The sequence below is a fragment of the Andrena cerasifolii genome, chromosome 2 (genome assembly GCF_050908995.1).
Source record: "Andrena cerasifolii isolate SP2316 chromosome 2, iyAndCera1_principal, whole genome shotgun sequence".
NCBI classification, from domain to species: Eukaryota; Metazoa; Arthropoda; class Insecta; order Hymenoptera; family Andrenidae; genus Andrena; species Andrena cerasifolii.
In genome coordinates this window covers 23,810,435-23,835,132 of record NC_135119.1, presented here as the reverse complement: position 1 = coordinate 23,835,132, position 24,698 = coordinate 23,810,435, and the positions used below count along the sequence as shown (strand labels likewise).

The 24,698-nt window shown below is 43.4% G+C and overlaps 2 protein-coding genes across 4 annotated transcripts in view; one reads left to right on the top strand and one right to left on the bottom strand.

The window, feature by feature from the left end:
* The window catches only part of LOC143365942 (uncharacterized), a 4,567-nt gene extending 1,848 nt beyond the window's left edge, over nucleotides 1-2,719 (top strand). Inside the window, exons 3-7 of one of the 2 annotated variants that reach the window (XM_076806546.1) lie at nucleotides 609-1,224; nucleotides 1,928-2,064; nucleotides 2,152-2,302; nucleotides 2,379-2,510; nucleotides 2,587-2,719. In XM_076806546.1, the coding sequence (XP_076662661.1) occupies nucleotides 609-1,224; nucleotides 1,928-2,064; nucleotides 2,152-2,302; nucleotides 2,379-2,503 (1,029 nt within the window). In that variant the 3' untranslated portion in view covers nucleotides 2,504-2,510; nucleotides 2,587-2,719. Of the gene's footprint in view, nucleotides 1-608; nucleotides 1,225-1,927; nucleotides 2,074-2,151; nucleotides 2,303-2,378; nucleotides 2,511-2,586 lie in introns of both variants that reach the window. The other variant, XM_076806545.1, reaches the window with a different exon arrangement.
* Bchs (WD repeat and FYVE domain containing 3 bchs) lies at nucleotides 2,714-24,698 on the bottom strand. 2 transcript variants are annotated; one of them, XM_076806537.1, is made up of 44 exons: nucleotides 24,576-24,698; nucleotides 23,317-23,553; nucleotides 23,003-23,248; nucleotides 22,773-22,931; nucleotides 22,498-22,690; nucleotides 22,232-22,418; nucleotides 21,984-22,165; nucleotides 21,533-21,884; nucleotides 21,328-21,449; nucleotides 20,967-21,250; nucleotides 20,613-20,879; nucleotides 20,246-20,536; nucleotides 19,802-20,175; nucleotides 18,924-19,213; nucleotides 18,628-18,843; nucleotides 18,117-18,518; nucleotides 17,897-18,033; nucleotides 17,058-17,241; nucleotides 16,705-16,976; nucleotides 16,398-16,627; nucleotides 16,147-16,314; nucleotides 15,851-16,059; nucleotides 15,593-15,780; nucleotides 15,353-15,501; nucleotides 15,079-15,277; nucleotides 14,648-15,008; nucleotides 14,368-14,572; nucleotides 13,870-14,290; nucleotides 12,729-13,421; nucleotides 12,426-12,661; nucleotides 12,091-12,346; nucleotides 11,786-11,997; nucleotides 11,581-11,713; nucleotides 11,354-11,507; nucleotides 11,047-11,281; nucleotides 10,746-10,969; nucleotides 10,431-10,684; nucleotides 9,711-9,938; nucleotides 9,425-9,616; nucleotides 8,901-9,078; nucleotides 8,594-8,840; nucleotides 8,166-8,420; nucleotides 7,358-7,555; nucleotides 2,714-6,901 (listed from the first exon to the last, which is right to left on the bottom strand). In XM_076806537.1, exons 2-44 carry the CDS (start codon nucleotides 23,539-23,541, stop codon nucleotides 6,787-6,789), a joined length of 10,323 nt encoding a protein of 3,440 aa, XP_076662652.1. In that variant the 5' UTR covers nucleotides 23,542-23,553; nucleotides 24,576-24,698; the 3' UTR covers nucleotides 2,714-6,786. The 2 variants fall into 2 exon arrangements, with proteins under 2 accessions (XP_076662652.1, XP_076662651.1); XM_076806536.1 differs by lacking the exon at nucleotides 24,576-24,698 and adding an exon at nucleotides 23,654-24,532.

Sequence of the window (24,698 nt, the reverse complement as noted above, 5' to 3'; positions counted from 1 at the left end):
CTCATTTTCATTGGGAAATCTTAAAATATCCATTAGTAATACTTTCATGAACATTTATGAAAAACATGAACATTTTATTTTTCTCTACTGGGTATTTTACCTGATCCACTGGTTTTATTGCTCTCGGCAGTCAACGGGCGGTCTACCCGGGACCGAAGGCCCTCGCTCGCACCGAGGAAGCAAAACTGTGGGGTGAGTAGGTCTTTCCCGATGATCCGGGGAAAAAAGCATGTCAATAATCCAGGGACCACTGTATTTACTCCCCCTCCCTCACTAATCTGGGCCCAACCAATACTAATACCTGGGACAAATTGGAAAGTGGAATGCGTTGCGTCGGAATAAGTCGAAAGAAGTTTTTCGCAAACATCTCGGAAACGAAGGTCGAGCGGCGGCAACATGTATAAGAAAAAGTTGTTCAGAATCGTGTACCCGACAACATATCCAAAAATCATTGAAATCGGTGAGGATGGAAAACTTCTGAATACTTACCAAAGATAAGATTGCTTGGGCGCCTGGAGGTGCCTATGTTTCGCTTCGAACGATATTAAGTGAGCGCCTGCAGGTGCGAACAGTAATGAAAGGGTTAAAAGATATACACCTTATTTCAGGAGGAAAGAGGTACGGAGGGGAATAAAGAAAACGAGGAAAGTAACGAACGAACGCGTGTAGAACCTGGACAATTAACGAATAAACCATTGGCAAATGTAACTGCGCACAAAAGTATCTTTAGCCCCGATGGCACTCTGCATTCGACTCCTGCGTTAGAATCATCTAGGCCCTCGTCTATATACTTCGGCAGCCCTAAGAAGCTAACGTTTACGCTCGATGAAGAAGAAGAAGAGGAAGACAAAAGAGTTAAAAGAAAACCGGTTAAAAATTTGAACGTTGACGGAGTTAATCAATTGGACCAGGTTAAGAGAGTAGAGAGGCCCAGGCTAAGACAAAACCATCTTGAAGTAAACCCCAACCACATTCGAAAGCTTAGGTCTAGCTCGAACGAAGAGAAGCGGCTAAATGACAAGGATGTCGACAATCAAACATCGAGGAGGTGCACCTCGAGTGAAAGATCAGTTAAATCGGACGAGGAGCTGGGGAAAATACAGAATCGGACACGTAACCATCTTCGGAACATAGCTGATGGTATGGCACCTCTGCGACGTCAGAAGAAGGAAAACAGTTCTGTTAAAGAAAGGAGGAAAAATGTTGCGGATCCTGATACGCAAGGTATACAATTCGTTAATTATTTACTGTGGCCCGATGGAAAGAAGACGGTTGAATTGTCACAGGGGCAAGAGGGGTTCTTCACTCGCATTGGCTCCCGCTGCCCGTGTCCTGTTTGCTTACTTCGTATTCGTCGACGTTGTCGCGCCGGCCAATAGGGATATACTATTCGGACCCTAGAATTTGTAGACCGACTTCTTTCCATCGGGGCACAGTACATTAGGATTTCATCAGCGATTTTGATGAAAGGAGAATGCCAGAAATTGGTCAGTTTTGGACCTGGCTGGCAACAAAGGCTTTTTACAGTAAGTGAGGGAAGAGAAATGCAACTCGCTCGAAATGTACTCTGTCATTATGACATTGAATACACAATGAAACATTAACTCAAACGGTGTTTCCTAACATTATTATTTTTCTGGCAAATATTGTCTGCTACTGGGAATATTTTTACGAATAGAGTTTTAGTAACGACGACATTCCGAGCTTTATGCTTATTTTTCATGGTTCCCATCGTGTCCAGGGTAAACAATTACGCATTTCGGATTCCTTAAGACCTGTAGGAATATATCCTGTTAAAAACAAACCCTACCATTCTCCTTTCATCAAAATCGGTGATGAAACCCTAAACTAATAATTACCAGCAATTCGATTAGAGTGCTCAGATGGCGGCTGTACTTAATCATCTAATTGAAAGAACTTATAAAAGAAACCAGCGTTGCTCCCGTCGAAGACCATGCAACGGAAGCGTCACAGGATGCGGCAGTCCAGGCTTTTACATCACTTGACCAAGAACGAATCGGTTCTCCTTTAACAAATAACCTTCGCGAAATTGGATCCAGCGATGTAATTCAAGTAACATTTATTAATTATTTAAAGTGGCATCGAAACGAGGATTCGACAGATTAGAGTACATCTGTTTTATTCTTCCAGGACTCTGATTTTAATCCCATGAAACCTCAACACGAATTAACAAGAACGCCAGCACACAACAGCAGCGACTCAAGTTCTGGTAGCAGTTCTTGTATACTGCCGCTCACGCCGGTGTTAACGATAAAAATGGAGCAACTCCCGATTCCGCCAGGTACGCTACAAAGTGCTTACGATTTTGACTGTCCCCATTTCACGACGAAGTAATCACTACGATCTCGTTCCACCAGAGCTCAGCCAACCGGAAGTGAACTGGGATGAACACCAGTCTCAACTCGTCGCGTGCAAGAAATGCAAGAGAAAGTTCCATTCTTTTAGAATTTCGAAGCACCAGGCTTGCTGCAAGAAGCTGTAACAGCTGCAATAAGCTGTAACAGCTGCAATAAGCTGTACCAGCTGCAATAAGCTGTACCAGCTGCAAGAAGCTGTAACAGCTGCGATCTCGAGAAGCGCCTTTGGTTTTCGCGTTGTATTCGTAATCGGCTAACTTATAGAACATGATGCTTTTATACTTTTGTACAGTACTTTTATATCTACGGACAGGTTCCAAAATAAAATACGCCCGTTTTAACTTTGGCCCATTCAATATAATTGTATCGATCAGAATCTACTATACAGTGTCTCTCAAATATCCAACTAACAGTACAATAGAACTACCTACGTACAATGTATGTATACATGATGATGGTGTGTATGCGTGCGAGTGGGAATCTTGTACTCGCCATATGCACGGAACCACACGCGCGACCCATGCATACCCTGTACTCGACACTGGTTATTAGAATATTCCATATAGTTTTCTTCTCCTAGGTTCTAGTTATCGCACACCTCTACGCGGTTAATACTTTTCAATGTTTGCTTTTGCTTCTTTTACACCTCTATGTATGTACAATTTCGGGTGAAATTATGCAACGCGCGTACACCTTTTTCGAGCTATCTGAGCTACGCGGAACACCTATACGTGACACTGAGAAATTAATACCAGCTGGGGTTTCTCTAATACCGAAGAAAACACAATTTCACTTAAACAATATCTTTCCGACAGTCTCTCGAGAAGTTGTACGATTGTTGCAGCGGTTAATTGAAGTTGTTACGATAGTGGAAGTAAAGAAGAGAGGCAGGTCAAGTTAAATGATATAAAATGAAAGTATTGTACATACATAAGAGAAAAGTGATATCGTTAGAAACATGAAACTAATATGTACGAGTTATATGTTTAGCGAATACATATCGCGAGCTTAGCTCCTCGCTCCTCCAGTTTCAGATATTACGCAGCATAACAACAGCGCAGTTTGGAATACATTTCAAAATAGAGCATTGCTGTTATTGCTTGTAATAAAGTACACAGTTACTTGTATGTAAAGATCTATTTTATAATACAGGTGGTACACAGACACCGATGCGTTTCGATACGGTTACAAATAATACTGCTTAAAATCATGAAATCAGGTTCCGTCGAGTCAAAGTGAACGTAAAAGGCACCAGATATACACCTGACTAGAAACAATGCTTATTCTTCTACGCAATGAAACGACCACTTCGTTCGAATAACATATACTTGTCTACCTTACAATTCTTCTTAATAAAATATTGCATTTTCTTGTAATCAAGTTCATCCTGCCCTTAGAAATGATCTTTGTAAATCACTTTGGCTTACTTCAGAGAGAAAATTATTAGCCAGGAATACCCTTCGTGAAAGGAACGTACACATTTTCCACATAGAATTAATCGCAAGCCTTCCAATTCCGTCGTAGAACTCAGAGGTGGGCATTGTACAAATAAATTTTTATTCGAATAATAATTTCAAATAAGATTCGGAATAAAAATTTAATCGAATAATAATTTCGAACATTTATTCGGAATAAAAATTTATCCGAATAATAATAATTTTGAATAAGATTTATTTGGAATAAAAAATTATTCGAATAACATTTGTTCGGAATAAACATTTATCCGAGTAATAATAATTTCAAATGAAATTTATTCAGCATCAAAATTTATCCGAATAATAATAATTTCAAATAAAATTTATTCGGAATAAAAATTTATCTGAATAATAATTTCGTCGGATTAAATATTTATCCGAATAATAATAATTTCGAATAAAATTTATTCGAATAACGCCCAGCTCTGGTAGAACTCAGTATAAGCTTTGCCTCATTCGCATATAATTAGGAGTACAAAAGTAAAGATAATTGGCAATGTTTTATTAGAACTGGCATGTAATAATGACACACAGATACTATTCGCATAAGATACGTGGTGACTCCCGTTACGTCTCATAATTGTCAGTTCGTCCACAATATTTTACCAGCGTTATCTATTTTCACCTTTGTATCAAACGCACCCTTTCCGAAAGAATGCTCGTCAAACACGCGACAACACCCTGCAATGCGTTTAATCTGCGTTTCGCCTGCTTCTCAGCTTTTAGTCATCGCGCTAGCCATCGTTCTTTATAAAATTTGTGCCTTTAGAAAAATGGAAGTGTATCGATAGAATACAAATGGTAGAATTTGTTGTTACTCGTACAGGGAGACGGTTTCTTGCTTCTTCAATGTCGCGATCCTCGCGTTTATACAAATTCTGTATGTCTCTCGTCAACGTTCGTGGACTCTTTCTAAGCCAGTTAAGTGAATTCTCTTCTGCCTGGGCAAATGCGTTTACAATTCTATAAAAGGTTTATCTAAGAACCACGCGTCTCTCTCTCTCTCTCTCTCTCTCTCTCTCTCTCTCTCTCTCTCTCTCTCTTTCTTTCTCTCTCTCGCTCTCGTGTTTCTAAATTCACTTCTGTTCTCCACGATTAATTTTACAGACACGATATACAATAGTAATTTCTGAACAAACGAGCGGTACTCCACATTTACGACATTGCTTAGGATACATTACTGCTGGTTTTAGAGTCTATGGCTTTTCCATTTAACCGTCTTACAGTTAATAACACTTTTACGTAGTCAAGGTATTGTCTATTATAAAGTTTACGAGTAGTTTTACTGTAGAGGCAGCGGTTGACAAAGGGTGCACTGCTTGACCGCGTGTCTTTCTCTTTTTCAATTGTTAGTACACATATATTCCTGTGTTTCCCAGACTATGTTAGGCTCGTATCAGATGAGACACTTAATAGGGCAACGCATTAATGCATCCATTCAGGCTAAGCCGCTGTGTCTCGTCTCCCTTTCACTTCACGAGAGAATCATTGCCTTCCACTGATATCCATCTATTTTCGCAAAATAGTATCACGAAGGATACTTTGTACTGCTCCCTTATTAGTAATCAAGACACTAATTACCGTGTCCATCGCCATTCCCGCTTGAAGGGACATTTACGTAAAGCTTGAAAGCAGAGGAAAATGTGCGACTCTGATACCCAGAGCCAGCAGTGTCCCATCTGAAAAGGCCCTTGGGTTTCCTTAATGCATTCGATTCTACCAAATGGAAAAATAAAAGACGTGTCTCTCATGGTACAATAATAAATTATTACACCGTCGACAACCCTTAGAATCAATTACACCGCGCATTACCGCTGCATTATGTACACGTACGTTTGCCGCGAAAGGAGAGAAAAGGGGCATCGTCGAACGGCAATCAGGTAAAACGCAATAGAAAAAGAGAGCAGTACAAATAATACACGGTATAGATATAATTTCTTTTGGTAAATCTGATAAATATTATATTAAATCTTATATTTTTCCATTAACAATATTGACATCTCGCATATACTATTCTACTATAATTTAAAATAAATATTAACAATATTTTTCTAATATATACGTCGGACGCAGGGGAAACGGCGTGAACGGGTCCGACCGGGAAATCAACCGCGTACATAGTATCAACATTATACAATATATAATCGTCAATGATCACCCTTCGAGAAATTCGTTAAATTAAATTAGGAAAAACGAAATCACAGATTTAAGTGTACATTAAATAAATTCTGCTACGAATGATTCTTTACGTACATATATATATATATATATATATAGATGTCCCGTCGTGATCATTAAAAAGGAAAGGGAAGTGCGCAGCGCGTGTAAATGAAATGTACAAAAAAAGTGACGCGGAGGGTCGACTGTACACATCGTTCTCGAGTACAAACACACACATGACGTAGAAAAGTATCGGAGAACGGTCCAGATTCGGATATTAGAAAACGAAGAAGAAGTTTCGCGAGGTGTTGCCACTCTCTAAATTGTCATGCAAATGTTCGAGTGCCAGTTTAAAATCCTGTTCGAGCACAAGCCTGTCGATGGAGCAGGCCGATATTACCTAGGGAATGCCCGAATCGACAGGAATGCGCTTTAGCTTGAAGCGTCTAAGATACGAAAGAAGGAAAGACGTGTGGAGTTCGCTCCACGGAATTAAAACGATCCACGGTTCTGCCAGAAAAAAAAAAAGAAAACAGTCGAAATGCCAGCAGCCAGTTGGTCTGCCTCGCTCGTGCAAATGCAAGGGTCCTTATACGAGACAAGGTGCATTCAGCTAAGTAAACGAGAAAGGAAAGGGAATGCACGCTTTCGTTTCTCTCGCACGAAGATTCAAGGGTGAAAGATGTAAATGGGGTGCCGGTGATTATGTACATTCCAGCTGTACCACCCACCCTCGAAACGATCACTTATACGAAACCGTATATCCTGCTATATTAAGTGCTGCTCTCGGCGGAATGTTGAGAGCGTAATGACGAGTAACAGCCCTGGCAAACTCTGACGGGCTTCAGGATCCCCAGCCTCGATATTTTCGACTCGAAGCGGCTGCATCTGATTAGAAATATATAAAAGCGTTAGCGGGATATGCGATGCCCATGTTATTGGTCAAGTGAGCTTCATAAAAGTCAAACTAGTCAACTCCACTCTTTGCAAATTTCTCAGCTCGAGTACTCGAAAATATGTTGGTGCTAAATATGTGAATTTCTTCTATTTTCTATTTCGTGGAGTTGGCCAATTTGACTTCCGAGTGGCTCGGATAGTACATAATGGGATCATATACAGAAAGTATTCCTTTATTGAGGAGAAATCAGTTTAGGCTTCAATTGAGTACCCAAAAGAAATACTTGAAGTTCATAGAAACATGTGTCACTGTATTAGAATAGAGGAACATTGTCAAATAGGGTTTCTATGTACGTTTTGCTGTGCAATCCTGAATTGAATCTTAGAGTGATGGAGGACTAATGAAAGAACACCCTGTATAGACTTCATGGTACTGTAAAGGCTTACTTTGAACAGAATACTTGTCCACAATTGCGACAATGGTGCCTCCTTTCGTAAAGGTTAAACCTAACTCCACAACCGACACAGGTATCCGCTCCCTCGTCCTTCAGCCAGTGATCGGCGACCGTGCGCCCTGGTTGCTCGCAAACGCTCCACGAGAACACCCTTCCCCTCGTGTCCCCTACGTATACTGTTCTGTGATCCCTGAAATTTAATCAGTAGTATGCTATTTTGCTTCTATTCGTTCAACTGAATAAGCTTTTTCACTTCCTCTTCCCGATAATCGACTAGCTCCGCTATTCTAGTTTGGGAATCGGAAGTTCTGGAGGAATGCTCTCCAAAAGCTATTCTTCTACAAATTACATAACTTGCAGAAAGTGGCTCCATTGAGGAGTTGGAATGGTAAACGCTATAAGTGCTGAAATAATCTATTTCACTTCCTACGACTGTCGCAAGATAGATGTGACAGAAAATAACAGAGGTGTATTTAGAGTGAGAGTGAGTTATTGCTAATTTTCTATACGATGAGGACTGAATTGTTCTTAAAGTTGCCTCAAGCCTCGGTATTTAAATTTTTCCCAATTTCTGTCGCTCAAAATTGGCGGCTCCCCAAAATTTTCTGATCTCCAAAATTGATCGCTCCCTGCAATTTATCGCTTCCCAAAATTTGCCGCCCTAGGTTGCAGTCTACTTAATAAATCCGCCCCTGGAAAATACTGTAAATTTTCGCTTCTGGCACTCGCATAATTTACCACTTCCACCTCCCAATTTCACCAGCGAATTTCTACGAAATTAAACCTGCTGAAAATTCTACCTTGACACTGCTAGGGCTGTTATAGAAGCCGGTTCCGCGTTGTCCTTCCGGTCGTACGCGGTGTGCATTGTTAATTTGCTTCTAAACACTAACTGCCGTTGCCACTTGAAACCGTCCCTTAGGATATTCTGCAGGTTGATCCTCTTAGGCTTTGTATCAGCTTCAGTGACCATGACAAAGCTGTCTGTTAAGCTCGTGTCGCTTTTACTAGCCCGTAGTGCTCCTTCCGAGTCCCCAGGATTGTTGGAAGACTCGCTAAGGGATCAATCACCGTCACAAAAATGCCAACATTTGTTTAAATCAGAACTTATACTGACTGGAAGAGATACAGCGTTAAAATTCAAAGGACCACATTCCTTAGGTCTATACTTTGTGTACAAAATAAATTCTTTCACCCAGTATACTCAAAACAACAAAGATTACGCTACCTCGTTTGAGTACCCTCGCTGTCCGCGCGTCCACCACCTTCGCTCTTCCTAAACATCGGATTCCCGCGACTTTTCCTTCGGAGCACAACAGCATGCGTGTTATTATTCTGTGGTGATGGCTTGCTACTAGAGCCGTTGCTCGATTCATTGTCCGAGCACTCTTCCTTTTCTTCGTGCAGCCTCGATGCCTCTTTAGAATTCTCGGTTTCCGATAGGCTGCTCTCCGAACCGCTCTTCGCGAGCATGGCTACAAAGAATGGCAAGTAAATAATCCTGTACGAGCATATTGACATTATTTCTAATGTACCTGATCCCTCAGCAGAGATGCTCATTTGCTTCACCAGCTCGTGTACTCGTTTCTTCGTACTTTCGGTTTGTTCCTCGCTATTTCTACTGTGCAACTTCGTATTCTTCTCCTTGGCCACGGTTACTTCCTCCGGCTTGTCTTCCTCTGCAGGCACTTGCACGTAATCCATCGACCACATCTGCGAACCGTTTATCTCTTATTCATCCACAATTCTCTTTTTATTTATTTATTTATTTATTTATTTTCTCATGAGCGGGTAAGACCCATTTTATGGCAGAAGGTGAAAAAGACACAGAAGAGAGAAACAGCGTTACCACAAAACAAAAGTAACAGAATAAAATATAAAATAATAACAATGACTTAAGCCCTATTAACAGTTGGTCTCGCTCTGTACACGCTGGCTTTAAATGGGGAAAGAGGTCCATGGAAACGATCCATCTCGTCCATATGCAAATTTGCCAGATTGCAAATCCTAGGGAACTTATTACTATTCGATATGTTACAAAATAAAGTAACGTTCTTACCCGAGCCACACCATCGGTGGACCCAGTCATGATGACATTTTGCGAGTCCCATTCGTGAGTTTGGCTGAAGGCAACGCACAGAATCTGCTGCATCCTGTCAGCTCGTCCGACGCATGTGTTAACGCTCGCAAGTTCCTCGCCATTTATGCTCCACACGTGCAGCCACGTGGCCGCGCAAGTAGCTATGTCTCCCTGCAGCAAGAAGTTACATCGTTACACTTTTAAACACTACTTTCCTACTTCAAATCTCGCGACTCTCGTCAGTCTTCTGTAAGCTGAAACCTACCGTTAATTCGTTTATAGCCACCGCAGCCACAGGACCCGCGTGTCCTCTGAGCTGGCGTACGAACAGGCATCGAGACAGATCCCATATAATCGCTGTACCGTCTCTGGATCCCGATACGATCACGTTATACGCTGGACTGGAGGACAGGCAAGTGACAGCGTCGGTGTGGCCGTACAGGCACTGTTTAATGGAAAGCTGCCTCTTGGTGTACTCCCAAACGGTCACGACCTGTTGAGACGGTTTTGTAGTTAAGGGGATCAGTGGAAAACAGGCAACATGCTGCTTATTCATAAATTTTCGTTTCTTTGTACCATTTAAGGGCCGCCGCGCGTTTTGGCGAAGCACGGCGATACTAAGAGAAAAGTTTATAACAATTGGTTCTTCGCAGCGACAATTAATTATTATTCATTTCTTCGGAATGCAGGAGGAGGAAAGGTGGAAGAGGACAAGGGAGTCGAAATATAACAAATGGTATGGGGTGGTAAAGGGAGTAGGGGTGTCTGGGTACCTAAAGAAGGGACGGGGGAAAGAAAGTAGAAAAGGGTGGCGAGGTTTAGATTGGGTAATGATTAAGTAGTGTAAGAGACGTAGATTAAGGGAATTGTTGGCGTAAGATTTGTATTGCGAAATGGTGTAATTGTAAAGGAATTGTTATTAATTTCTTCGATTCACTTTCCCGCGCTAATGTAAAGAAATCATAAAATTTAAGCGTTCACTTACGGAGCTCGTGCCAGCAGTCACTATCGATTTGGAAGACGGACAAACGCAGGCGACTATCTCCCCGCTACTCTGCATCATAGCCTCGCAGACGAATATCGCTTTGTCGCTGTCGTAGTTCCCTATTCGGAGAGAGTGGTCCGCGAAACCCCACGCCACGTACTTGTTGTACGTAGGAGGGATCAGGGTTTTATTCTGCTCAACGGCCAGCACCGCTTTGTCCACGTGAAGTATTTGCCCGACGGGGCCTTTCAGCTCTGCAAAGTGCATAAATTTTAATGTAACAAGATCGAGTAGGGGATAAGTAAAGGTGACAACCTTTGATAGGCTGAAGCGAAGGTTTCAAATTGTCAAGATTATGGAAGAACAATTTGTCGGACGTGGTGATGCTCAAGCCAGGGGTAATCGGTCCAGGATCGATGACGCTGGTCCTCTGCGTCATCTTCTTAGCAGGATGCGGCTTCTTAAACAGCTGCTTCGGTATTTGGCCGAAATTGTTGATGAACCCTATAGTAGCATTCTTCTTCAGCGGATCGTCGATGCTATAAGGATTCGCATCGCGATTAGAGTGGGCCGAGGGGTAATTACTGAAAATAGATTGATATAAAGGAATTGTTACTTGTAAATGTCAACGTTCCCTTCGTAAAACAGATGATGGAACACGTTGACCGCTTCGACAGCAGCGGGGCCGTTTTGCTTGCAACCGAATATCAGATCAATCCACTGATGAAGATGCTGGGACACGTAGTCGCACTCCAAGGCGAGTCGGTGCGCGCGTATGAATTCTCGTGTATCCTGCTTTGCCCACGGCGGCAGCACGATGTCTCCCAATTGCACGCCGCTTTGCTTGGAGCCTGAGGCAAGAATTTATAGCGTAAACCTCGAGAATTCTACAAATAACAGGAAAAGGCATACGTGACGCTTGCCTAGGTCAAAGTGATTGGAGTTGACGAGAAACTCTGGGAGATAAAAGAACTCCGGTATCAGCTCTTTTACGTCAGCCATGTTGTGTTTAGAGGCAGACAGCCAAGCTTCCTTTACGCTGTTGAACATTCTGTCCGCCAGATCGAAGTGCCCACCCTGAACGATTTCAGAAACCAGGAATTAATAAACGGCTCCAGTTGGATTATTAAATAATAAGGCATCTACAAACCTGTAGCCTAAGAAAGTGTTGCGTAAATGGCTCCATCCTGACCAAATAGGAGCACACTATCATCGCAGAGGAATAATGCGTTCCGTAGTGATAAGGAGGCGTCTCCCCATGTGGATCGTCCCATTCTTTGTACCTAATTAGAATGTAAATTTGAATTTAGATCGTCTAGCTACTCACTTGCGACCTGTTAACGAATCTCGCGCACCTCTTCTTGAACTGCAACAATCGTTCGGGGCTCTGCGCGCCCATAGGTTTGCTGAAGTCTCTGAACGTTATTGGATCGGTGAGATCCAGCTCCTCGCTGTCGTAGTCAGCCAAGATCCACGGGAATATCGGGTACTGCATCAAGTCATTGTAACTACGGCCTGCTAGAGTGTTAAGGTGCATCAAGTATTGGAAGTTGGATATCTCTCCTCTCTGAAAAATGATTGGCCTCGTGAATCATAAATAACCATAACAGGAACATGCTATGTTCAACATAGGGCGTCCAATATCACATGAAATACCAACCACCCATCGCTGAGTGACCGAAGTTTCGCCGATCAGGTTCGAAAGCAAGCCTGTAGCCTGCTCCACGTTCGCAGTTCTCTTCTGACCAGCCACAGACTGTTGCGCACTGTCGGCGATCGCCGTTGCAAACGTCATAAACCTCTGATAAACCTTGTTCCTCACTTTACGCGGGAAAGCTAGCAAATAGTTTCTACCGTCTCCACTAAACACTTCTAATGCCATCGGCTGCAACAGGTACCTCCTTTTATGCACCTCCCTGCGAAACAGGATCGAAAACACAACTGTTATTCCCCTGAAGATATAAACCTTCCAGGCTGAATGAAGATTTAACGAACCTGATATCTTCATAATTAAACTTGGAGCACTGCCTCATCGCCCTGGACCTCCTAGGCGACCCCGGCGACGGCAGGATCGGTTCGTAAGCTTCCGGCAAGCTTTCGATGTCTCTAATTTCCCTGGACTTGAGCAGCGTGAACCCATCGATCACGTAGAAGTGTTCCTTCCCAAATAACAGCAAGCCTTCGGTCGTATCCAGTCCCTGAATCCTGGCGCATCTGAACATGTGGCTTATCTGGAAGCGTGTTAAACCATTAAACCACTCCTCCGTGCATCATATCCAACGAATGAAAGGAACAAACCTTCTCGTGCTCCTCTAATAGTCGTATCAAAGTTTGATTGTCTGGAACAGTCTGGTTATTCTCCTCCTCCTGTTCGTTGTCCTCCGGCGCCTCGTCTGGTTCGCTGGCGTGGCGTTCCAGGGTGCATGGCACCATGGGGGGTTCGCTGTCCGTGGAAGTCTCATTCACGTTCAGTGGAGTGTCGTCGATAACAGGGTCGCGCTCTCGCTCGAACATTCCTGAAGAGTTACCGAGCTGCTTCAAGTAGTACTCTTTGCTGTCGGTGCTAGTCGCCACTTTGTACTTCAGTTGCTTGTTGTCAGGGTGTTCTAGCTCGGGTCGGTAGGGGTAATGTATGTAAAACAGTTCGTTCTTCATCATCTTCTTTCGCATCCTGCAGGGACCCTCCGTCATGTCCAGCATCCACTTGTCCAGCCTGGTGGGCGTCGGCGGGCCCCATAAACCTCGCTCCCTGGTCAGCTCGGTCTCTGTTTGCAGCCACTCCTGGTACACGTATCGCTGCGTGTGCTGGTTGGTCTGTATGTACTGCAGCCGCTTCGCCGCAGCTAGCTCGCGCACCAGCGCAACGTGCTGCTCTGTCCACTGCGCCACTGTGTTCTGGTGCAGTCTCAGCCTCACGCGCACGGATTCCTCTTTTCTGACCTTCGTTCGACTGGCCAGCCTTGTTAGCCCCCCTGTTACCTTTTGTATTTTCTGGAAAGAAAATAAGTCGTTTTATTCGAACGATCGTAATAAAAATTTATTCGAATAAAATATCATTCGTTATTCTCGAATACCTTTGTTTTGTTCGCAATTTTTATTCGAGATCATTCGAACAAATGTTAAATTTATTGTTAAATTAAATTTACTCGTTTTTCTCGAACGACTTCATCTTGGAAAACTTTATTAAGAAAAAAACTTGTGCTTTTTTTCCTCTTGGAAGCATTGCGCCGCGGAACACTTAACACCGTCTCGTGGCGGTATAAAAATGTATTCGAAGCGGCGAATGAGGGTTTCGTTAGTTTCGGATAACATCATTTTATTCACAATTCTTATTCGAGATCATTCGAATAATGCCCAACTCTGGCCAAGAGTGAGAAAAGGTTGCGGAGCACTGCCTTCGATTACTAGTTAGGCTACAATGACTAATTGAAATACTTGCCGATTGTATCTGGTTGTGCAGCTCCCAAGGCACTCTGTACGAAGCCTTCCTCTCTATAACAACATAATTCAACCAGAGCCTGGTAGCGGCTTCGTGCACGTGGTCTCTGACCAGCAACAACTCAGGTGCTCGTTCGTGGCCCATGGGCGCTGGAAGCGTGATTTTAAACACTTCCTCTATGGCAGGCTTCTTACATGCGTATAACTCCTCCCAAACTCTGGTTGCAGCGACAGCCATTAGATTGTGGCCTTGATGAGACGTTAGCCTGTCATCGCTAGCTTCCACTTGCGGATTGACGTGCCACATTGTCTTCAAGTTAGTATCAGGCATGATCTTTATATCTGCTGTCAGCTGCAGTAGGCAGAAAGTCAAACAGCCGATGAAGTCTAACTCGTGATTGCCAGCACCGAAGACTAGCAGTCTGTGAAGAAGTAACTGATTTACCACAGAATCTGTAACATCATTGATTTCTTTGATAGCAAAGAGCGTCCACTGTACCTGTGAGTCGTCAGCTTGTGCAATGCTTCTAGTACACCCATTTGATCGGCTATCGAGTCTGTTGCCCTAGATAGCAAGAACAGAATTGTTCTATTTAAACAGTGGTGGAGACCCTCCATACTGACGACACCAGGTCTTCGTTTCGCTTGCCCGATCAACTTTACGATGAAGTCAAACACCTCGTGTGGGTCCTTCGTCAAAGCACCTACGCATGATGATGAAAATAACAAGCGTTGCTCCAGGAAATTGGCAATTAAGAACACGAATTTAGTCCACTCACCTTGCCACAATTTGTCCACTATCCTGGCTGCGACGTAGCACACATTGTTAGTTATATTGTTGACTGACCCGCCAGGGACTACGGGTAATGCAGCTTGCTCTCCAATCAGAACATCCGCAGCTAACAGATGCTCCATTAGAATAGACAATACTTCTGTTTGATAGCGTGTCTGCTGCCCCGTAGACGCATGCTCTGGCCATGCTTCAAGAACCAGATCGATGGCTGGTGGAGATTTACCAGTGACTGGCAGCGAAAGGGAGTCTACTACTATAACTCGTAAAAAGTCCATAACAAACTTTTTCGCTGGATGGTTCGTCAAGCTAACATCCTTTGACGGAGACCTCACTAACACTGGCTCTTGCTGAAATAATGAAACCCTATCGTAATGACTGATTTTACTCTCGCACCCATTACCGATCTGCAAATCTCACCTCATCTGCCGGAGTACTGGCTCCGCTGCTATCTTGGCTGGAACTGGCGGGCTTTGGGAACAAAGTGCCAGCCAATGCGCCCAACACTTCCGCGGACATGAACACTTGCATGAAGTCAGTGAAATTGTGGTAAAGGAAGAATAGGAACTGTATTATTGTCACTGGATAATCGCTTAGCCAGTCGGGCAATGATTCAGGGCTGTTAAATGAAAATGTGTTACTTCTCAGAACACAATTTCAAGGCAACGTTAAGTAACTTAGACGTGGAGCTCACTTGATCGAGTAATTGTTCAGCATTGTTCGCACCATGGCTAACAGAGTAACCACAGCTTCGGGGCAGAGATTGATCCTGCTCGCGAAGGAGGACAGCGTATGATTCGCTGGGACGCCGAACAAGAAGTTCCATACGTTGTCCAAGTCGAGCTATTAATGGGAAAACACGCGTTACATTTACGTTTGCTTCAACTATCGATAGAATAAAACAGGACACAAGGATACTCTTCAGACACCGAACTTTTAAAATGACTTTCGAATCAGTGGGCAATAACTTCACAGGCTGTCCCATCATGAGAGCGATGAAGAGAAAGTACAGCTCTGGGACAAGGTCTACATGCTGCGGTAACAACCATCCCAAGTGTTGAAATCCTGGTACGTGAAGACTCGATGGTTTGCTCTCGCCGCCTGACATTTGTTGATGACAACCTGCGGAGAATTGAAAAGCATAAGAAATGATTTTACCACCGACCTAATCAGATGTTCTACACAAGCGTACCTAGTGCCAATGCCATTTTATTGTGGTCTGTGTGACGCAGCCAGCCACCGTTACTGGTTCCCTCTTTAAATTTCTGTAGTATTGGTTGCACGGAACAAACGGCCACTAAAATTCGTAGCCCCCATATCACTGTCGTGCTATGAAGGCCAGATTGAAGGAACAGCAGTATCCAATCTAAACCCAATACTTTGGATAATTCCTCGCACATACTGAAAAGTATCGTTAAATTTAAATACACATAGGTAAACCAGTTTTCTATTTCAGCTTAGCCTAATCTACTTCGAACGACTCCTTACCTCGCATTCACTTTGGGGCCATTAAACAACAAGGAGTGTAAAAGTTGTAGACAACGGTTACGTAAAAGTATATGCTCCCCTTCCCCTTCTTTGTTCCCTTCGCTTTCTCGAAGGATCAAATGCTTCTCTGAGTTCTGGGGCAACGTAGCTACAATAAATTGTCCAAACCTGTGGAAAGGGATACTGTTACGATTAAATAATGTCAGATAATGAGCATGTAATTCTACGATATACTAAATACAACAAATTACCAAAGTAAATCAGCTTGTCTCGGCTGACTCAACAGAATACTGAGTAACGCAAGCAAAATCTGGCGCGTGCTGCTTTGTTTCACATCACTCAAGATGTGCAGCAGCCTGTGCACCAGTTGTAAATCCCTCATCAACCGTAAATTTGTCCTTTTCTCGCTCGATTCAGCTATCAATTCGTACAAATGTTCTAGAAGCGATCTTAACAGTTCTCCTGGTGCCTCGTGCCAAACCTGAAAGCAACGCAATGCTCTTTCGTAGCGTTTATTGCCAGAATAAGATAATTGTTAGGGAGGAGAAGGAACCGTACTTGCAAGTCGCACAAGAGATCTTGGAAAGCCGTAACGTTAGGTATAGCACTAGTTTCTCTACCGCTGTCAACTGTACCAACAAGACTGAACGTCAGATGCAAGATATGACTGTTCAAGAGAGGGCACTTCCTTCGCAGCAGCATTGCCAAGGTTTGGTATCCTCTTCGACGGTCCATTTCCTGCTGGGCTGCCTGATTGGATCTCACGACGCAGACCAATGCTTTAACAGCTGCGTAAAGAGACTCCACGTCTTGAGCCATGGCTATTAAACCTGTCGATGAAAGTGTAAATCATGAGTTAGAGTCACTCTTAACCAGTTTCATTCGTGTAAGTGTTATTTTCAAAGAATTACCCAGTAACACTGAACATCCTCCCACATTGTCAATCATCGTAGCTACAGGTCGAGGATTGAAAACTCTAACACCAAGATAGCCAACGACTACGCCACCCAATGCTCTTGCTGGTCCGCTCAGATGTCCTGCTGAATTATGGAGGACTCTGATAGGCGTGGCATTTTCATGGGACGACATACCAAGCTGTTAAAGAACAGGGAGTTCAATTAAGTATACAAACATTACTTCTGAGCAACATATCTTCTATTGCTATCAATATTTGATAGCAGAGTTCGGCATTATTCGAATAAATGATTATTCGTTTATTTATTATTTATTAAATAATTGTTATTATTAATATACCCGCGCTTCGCTTCTGGCCTAACAGATATTAAGGACTCCACAAAAACAAATTTCACCCCTTTTCCCGACCCCCTTAGGGGTTGATTAGTGCAAAATCCTGAAATTGGTTTTTATGTGGGAAACCCTTGTATGTAAAAACCAAGTTGATATCTAATCGGGCCTAAGAGATATTAAGGAATCCGAAAAAAATACATTTTACCCCTTTTCACCCCCTTGGGGACGGAATTTCCAAAAATCCTTCCTTAGTGGGAGTCTACGCTATGAAAAGAATGTACCTTCCAATTTGAAGTTCCTAGGTTAAACGGTTTGAGCTGGGTCAGTCAGTCAGGGCTTCTTGTTTTATATACTAACTAATTATACTGACTAATTATTATTTATTTTTTATTCGTTATTCTCGAATAACTTCATTTTATTCGCAATTCTTATTTGAGATCATTCAAATAAACATTTATTCGAATAATGCCCAGCTCTGTTTGATAGAAAGAATTGTGCGTACTTGTTTAGCAATGGATTTATTGTCAGCCCGGCTATAAACTTTCCTAATTTTAGCTAACGTTAACTGAGACATTGCCTTGGCGTTCAATCCAAACACAACCTTCTCCTCTGCGACGAGAGGTATTAAAGGTTCTTGTACTTGAATGAAAAGAGGAATATCATTATATTTGAATAATAATGATAATTACGTGGTACAAGATACCTAAAATTTACATAGATACCTGATAATTGCGGGGCCTGCAGGCTCCCCATGTAATGCGGTCCTAATTTAAAAAGTGTTGCTATACTCTGCGCGTTAAATACTTCTTCCACCAGGTGACATGGCCCCTGCTTCCACGTGAGCCTAGAATATCTTCGCCAGCATGGTGGCGTGCCTATGTATCCGTACACAGGCGAGGCCACTGTCAAGTTCGCTGCACCTCCTCCAGGAACTTGCGTAATATAATGAAGCTTCTGACTGTGAATATGCTGGCCATCCAAATACAACGAGAAGCTTGAGTTTTTCAAAACAGCACGATTCAATACAATGGCTATATGATGCCACTGTCCCTCGTGGAGCAGATCGGGACACCAGACTCTTGCGCCGCATTCACCAGTTACTTCTGGCTCCCACTCGCCTACATCTAAATAATAACTTCGTTTATTAAAATGACCTTGACAGAGCCCCATCTACAAAAATTACTCCATCCTGTATACGTAAGTGATACATATCTATACGTTGATGAAATTTACTTTGGGGCATTGGTGTTTCCTGCGTAGACACAATAATAGCCTTATCTCTGGCGCTGAGGACAGCAGTCAAGCATATCAAGTCTCTCATCGATTGTGGAGTACGCACTAGCGTCAGTAATCGTACGCAGTGAGGATCAGTTCTAGGATCACTGAATTTATCAACGCATATCCATGTACTGTACGTTAATCCAGTTTGAGGTGGGAATAATCTATCGCCTGGAAATAATTTGTACGATGACTCGCTTTCTCAAATCTATAAACGCGAGACGCTGGTGTATCGTAGACCCAAGATTTACCTGACCCAATTCCACCAAGCACGCTACTGTCCGCAGCTACCACCGTAGGTGGAGTTGTACTTTGTGGTGCAACGCTAGGCAAATACAAGCATGCAAATCCTTCTGCGCTCATGTCAAGCTCTACAAAGGGTGGCAAGGTGCAGGATCCATGCGCTCGGAAGTCCTTTGGCGTGGTCATTGATACCAAAGTTTTAATACGTGTTAGAGGTACTGGTCCACCTCGAGGTTTATTTGCTTCGATGTCATCCAACGAAATGCAACATAATGGGTCGCCCAATCGTAAGAATTCTCTGAAATCGAAGAGCTTAGATATAACAAACTGTACATACGTCCTTCTTTAAGGGGTCTCCCTACCTTGACGACCTGAAAAGGAGCGCGATATTTGGGATTTTTTTTAAGAGAAATCTTCAAATTATATTAATTGAAAAACACTCGATTTACTTCAAACTTGGCATATATCTTCAGTAGATGTGCTCATTCTCGCCGATACTAAAACTAAGTCGGTTTTTGCAAAATTAGACTTTGCGATTTAAAAATCAGCGATTTTTTTTGCAGAAATCGATGTCTGTTTTAGAAACTGCCTTTTTTTAATTTTCAGCATTTCTAATTTATTCTAATTCGGGCGATAGCCACACTCATACAGATTACATTAATTTTTAAATTTCCTATTTCAGACTACTACAACGGCTGATTTTATGCTAAAAGTGCACTATTTTTGCATAATTTTTTTTTCATATTCTCTAAAGATTGATAAATGAAGCCACAAAGCTGGAAGTAAATATATTTAATGGTTTGGTTTTAAAAAATTCCCAAAGTTCGCATCATTTCTCATCCGCCCAGGTAGGGAGACCCTTTAACGAATTTAATTCTCATCCTACCGCAAGTCACGCGGTTCTAAAGACTGCGCTGCGAGTCTCTCTATGATGTACTGCAAAGGCTGATGCAAGGGATGCGTTTCGTCTTGCAAAGCAATTCTACCCACTAATAGTAATTCACCCGCCATCCCAGCGTCACACATTATTTGCTGATTTCTCTCTGAGCGCACCAAACTTTTAACAATCTCAGCCACGTACAATTGCAAAGCAAGAGCCACCTGTGGATTGGATGTTTCTGAGATCGATGGAAGCAAGTGCAGCATCCCAACAACTATGCCAGGGTGAACTACTATTGCCTCGGGGGTAGGAGGGCTCAGATTTAACGAGTTAATAATACTTCGCTTTCCACTTCCAGGGGAGTCGAAAGACTTCTGTTGCTAAAATTAATTTAGGTTTAATGAGTTCATTGCGCTAGTTCTGTATTATGAAATGTAAGTTGCAAGTCACCTCCACACTATTTTGCTTGTGACTTGGTGACCTCATTCCCAAGCCCGCCAAGTTTGGCTTATCGAAAGAGTCCAGCGCTACGTCGTACAGCAGTCGCAGCAGCAAACATGCGTATGCTAGAGTCTTTGGCATAGCATCTGGGAACACAGGCTCTAATACGCTTCCAGTAAAGAGCGTCAGCAACATGTTGTGATAGTTTGTAGTTGGTATTAGGTCTATTTCCGTAAGCTTTGTCTCCGATGAGAAACATCCAAGAAGCCGTAAAGTGTCGCACAAACTTGACTGGCATATCTGTATAAGTTATTACACCAGCGAGTTACATTGATAAAGATCTACAAGTATTAGAGGCAGTACTCGAAGTACGTACCTCCAGGTGAAAGAATTTCGCATTCGCTGGCTCGAATCTCATAGCTGTGCTGATCGTGTGAAACACAACGTGCAGAAGCGTCAATAGCTGCGCTTCTTCCTGCGACGTTCTCTTCACTATATCATTGCAAGGCTCTATGCCTTCCGATCTCTGCAAGCCTAGTTGCCCCTCCAGAGACACCAGAACAGACATCACGTAGACAAAGCCTCCCACCTTCCGAAAGACAGTCCTGGTTCTGTGAGATTCTCGTAAGCAAGCCAATAAGGACTAGAAGGAATAACAATATCTCACAATAGTGTTTAAGGCTCGAGCTACAGACGAATACGTCTAATGGATAATTATCCAGAAACGAACTTTCAATATATGCGTCTTCAAGACTAAGGCATTAGAAGGTGCCGAATGCATGACGCCGAGCAACGTCGCCATGTCATCGTCTCCCCCTGCACTAAGTATCAATTCCCTGACGATTCCGAGCGCCTGGTACCGGCAATCCATGTAGGGCACGAGATTGTGAGCGCAACGCGCTCCGCCGCACTCCCTGAAGACGTTTGCATTCTGAACGTTGCCTGCTAATAATGTGGTCAAGGCTTCCATTACTAAGGCACCCAATCGTTCGTCCTCTGGGCATATTTTGTATTCTGAAGAAAGTATTTATTCGTCTTGTATACAGAGTTTAACGATTTGCGGTGGGAAGCTTTGGAAATATTAATCTTACCTAATCCTTGATCGTGCGCAGCTTGCTTATCTTTAAGCAGAGTTGCATAGCGGTGGAGACACGTAACGAACACCTCTAACATACCTACTTCTCTGTACACGTCTTTAAATATATTATTATGTCTGAAAGAACACGTTAAGCTCGGTGGAGAAGTCAGTACATCAATCTGTTTGCGGGGAAGTCTGTAGATGAGGCTGCGTGTTACCTGAGTATACTGAGGAGCGTTTCCATGCACAAGATACTGCAGCTAGTTGAATTATTTGTTTTGAGTAGTATAGATAGAGATATAAGTTCCTTGCAAGGCACAAAATTAAGTTGAAACACTATAAATTCCAGTAGCTGAAAGAACTTCTCCTGTATCTCACGGTTCTTTAAGTGAATCTTCTCTGCAAATTGGGATAATGTGTTCTGCCCTTCGAGTATAAAATAATTGGCATTGTCGCTGTGGTACACGCTGGATATTGCGTCAAGAATTGTGCAACACAAAAGTGGCGAGTTAGACTTTACGAATACAGACTGTAATACTTGGAACGCTTGGATGTTTCGAACGCTTCCTCCTGCAAGAACAACAATGCTTAATAGAATTCGCTGATGAGAAAAATGTGCTTACATTTAAAAAGCGATGAAATGATGCTTGCACATCGTAACGTTCATACCTCTGTTACTTGGTTGAGGTAAAGTGAAGCCGAGCATCTGAAACAAGGATCCCATGCTAGCTTGGCTCGGCTTTAATTCTGTGTGGCCACACATGGTCAAAGATGCCAGCATTAGAACTAGATTCCGAATGGCATCCTGTGCCTCCGCTCTGCTGTCTTGTTCTAATCTCGATGGAGCATGTCTGTAAAGATGCAAGAATGTATAAGAATGAACAGGACTTGAAGCGAGCGTCATTCGTGTTCCTTACTTCAATAAAAATTCTGATAGAAAGATATATCCTTGACAAGCGCGAAAGTCGTCCAGAAGCGTTTGAGACACTTCGCTGGAGTCTTTTAAGAAACAGAATACTGTGACAAACATTTCCACTACTTCCAATGGTGCCAGCTCAGGTACACGTTGCATATTATCGACACAAAGTGCTATGCACCCTTTGTCTGCAATTGAGTTACATTAGAAACCTCCGTATCTTAGATACGCAGTAAAATCTCGCAAGGAGCTTTAAGCGACGCTTACTATGGATGTAGCTCACTACATTCTGGGTAAGTCCGTGACGAGACAGAGTCATTAATACTTCCGCTGCACTCTTGCGCCACATCACATTGTAGTGAGGGCACCAGCAGGTTATCGCTGAGAATAATAACGAGAGGTCATCTTTGCGTGCGAGTTCTTCCGGTGGATAAGGATGGCTACATAATCTCACCAACAACTGTGGGTTAACGTGGATTAGTTTCCAAAATAAAGTGTTCGCTCAGGTTTTACCGAGGCCAGAGAGAATTCAAAATATGTACTTGAACAAATATCTTCTGTAACAGTATCCTACGCTGCTTCGGAGTAAATTCACTAGCCACGTCTGTAATTTCAGCTTCGTCCTCGACCATCTCAGGCAGATCGAAAAATAGGTACAAACATTTTACCAATGTCGACGGAACAGACGCAGTGGTCATCGCCTAGTAAAACGTAACAATCATAAAAAAAATTCACTCGGCTCGACAACACAGCGTAAGCGCACTGCCTGTACCTGTATCAGAGAGGTATCACCCGCTGCGAGTAAATTCAACGCGGACAATAACATCCAACCGTTACTCGACTCTTCGCTATTCTCAATTTCTAAAAACTTTACAATGGCACAGCTCGCCGTCTCGGTACTCTGATTACTCGCTCTCCTCCTGATCTCGAACACCATTAATTTAGACACTTGTTGCGTAAATGCCAAGATGTCCCAGAACTTCTCGCTCATATCTCCTGCTGGACTAGATCCAAATACCTGCAAGCACAGCGCACGTTTATTCACAGTAAAGTCCCAGCGTGCTCTCGCGAACCGTAGAAACTTACTTTGCAAAATAATGGCAACATATTATATAGCTTATCGTCGCGCTCAGTGTTCGAGGGGGGATGTGGAGGATGGGTGTACTCGGAGAAGAGTTTCTTAAGGTGCATAAGCCCCAGAGCGGTATGCTGAGGATTTGTACTTCCGGCAGGGTCCTCCGAACTGCTTGTACTGCTGGAACCCATGCCTCCGACGCTGGTGCCCCCTCGCAATTTACGCATTATATTCATACTTAATACTTGCTAAAAAGGAACATAAATGCACGCGTCACTTGTAACATCGAATACAAAGTCTCTGATACCGTTGAATCAAACGTACAATGCTAATATATTTGTAACTTACGTTATCCATGTTAGGATGGATATTACACAGATTAGAATCTTTACATTTTACGCATCTCGCAAATCAACTCTTACATCTTTACCACGCCGATAACGTTCGCAAAACGTGCTGACGCAACGTACTAAGATTCTGAGTTCTCAGGTGTCGTACGAGAAGCTTTTACAGAACGACGGAAAGACAGCGCGGGGTATCGAATTTATACTAAACTCCGCCAACTCTGACCACCCTACACTCATCACCCATTCGAAATTACATACTCCCGCAATAAGCTACACGAAACATAGATCCACATTCCATTGACGCTCGTCGTCAACCATGTCATACAGAAGTTTTATTCAAAGGTAGACAGTGGCCCTTGCTGGATCCAAGCCGGAGCCACTAATCCACAGTGTATGTTAAAGTCCTATACACAAATGCAAGGGAAGTTAAATGTACGTCGACACCACGACGGATATTAAGAATCCTGAAATATCCCGTGCGCCACTGTGTACATTACTCGGCGAGCGTGAACGACGGTTGGAAAATGAGAAGCTGTGCGGATCGAGTAAACGTCAGCGAGCGCTTATCGCGCTGTCATTCGTTATATGCTAGCATATCGGCGGACGTGTTAGCATGTGAAAATGGCACATCGCAACGATCGCGGACCGTTGTTTCCCTGTCCATTTAGCGCGGCGATCAATCTCCCGTGCGCGTGCAGCGAGCAGCGATTCGCGGCCCCCTGATCGGTGACACTGGCCGCCCGAGCGGACCGCTCGGCTCAATATTTACGTCTGCGTCGCCTGTCGAAATGTCAAAGCTAGACGGCTGGCTGAGAAGCGCGCGAGGCTGCCCGTAACCGCCCACGATCCCACCGAGCCGCAACCACACGGGCATCGTCGCGCGGCACGCACGTCAGACACGCTGATAGCTGATCGATCATTACCTGAAACGCGTCCCAAGCCGGGGATATTCTACATTTTCTTTCTAGAGATCGCTCTTTCGACGGGAGTATTTAATATTTCAGTGGCGGCGGCCATCTTCGTGCCCGACCGATTTCTTCGGTCCA

Bases quoted from the DNA above. Each gene is read 5' to 3' on its own strand.
- Bchs (XM_076806536.1), bottom strand. The intron at 14,291-14,367 runs GTACAGTGGACG...ACTTCTTCACAG, and splicing joins CACAAGCTGACGACTCACAG to ACTGCTAGTCTTCGGTGCTG. The intron at 11,508-11,580 runs GTTTGTAGATGC...GAAATCGTTCAG, and splicing joins AACACTTTCTTAGGCTACAG to GGTGGGCACTTCGATCTGGC.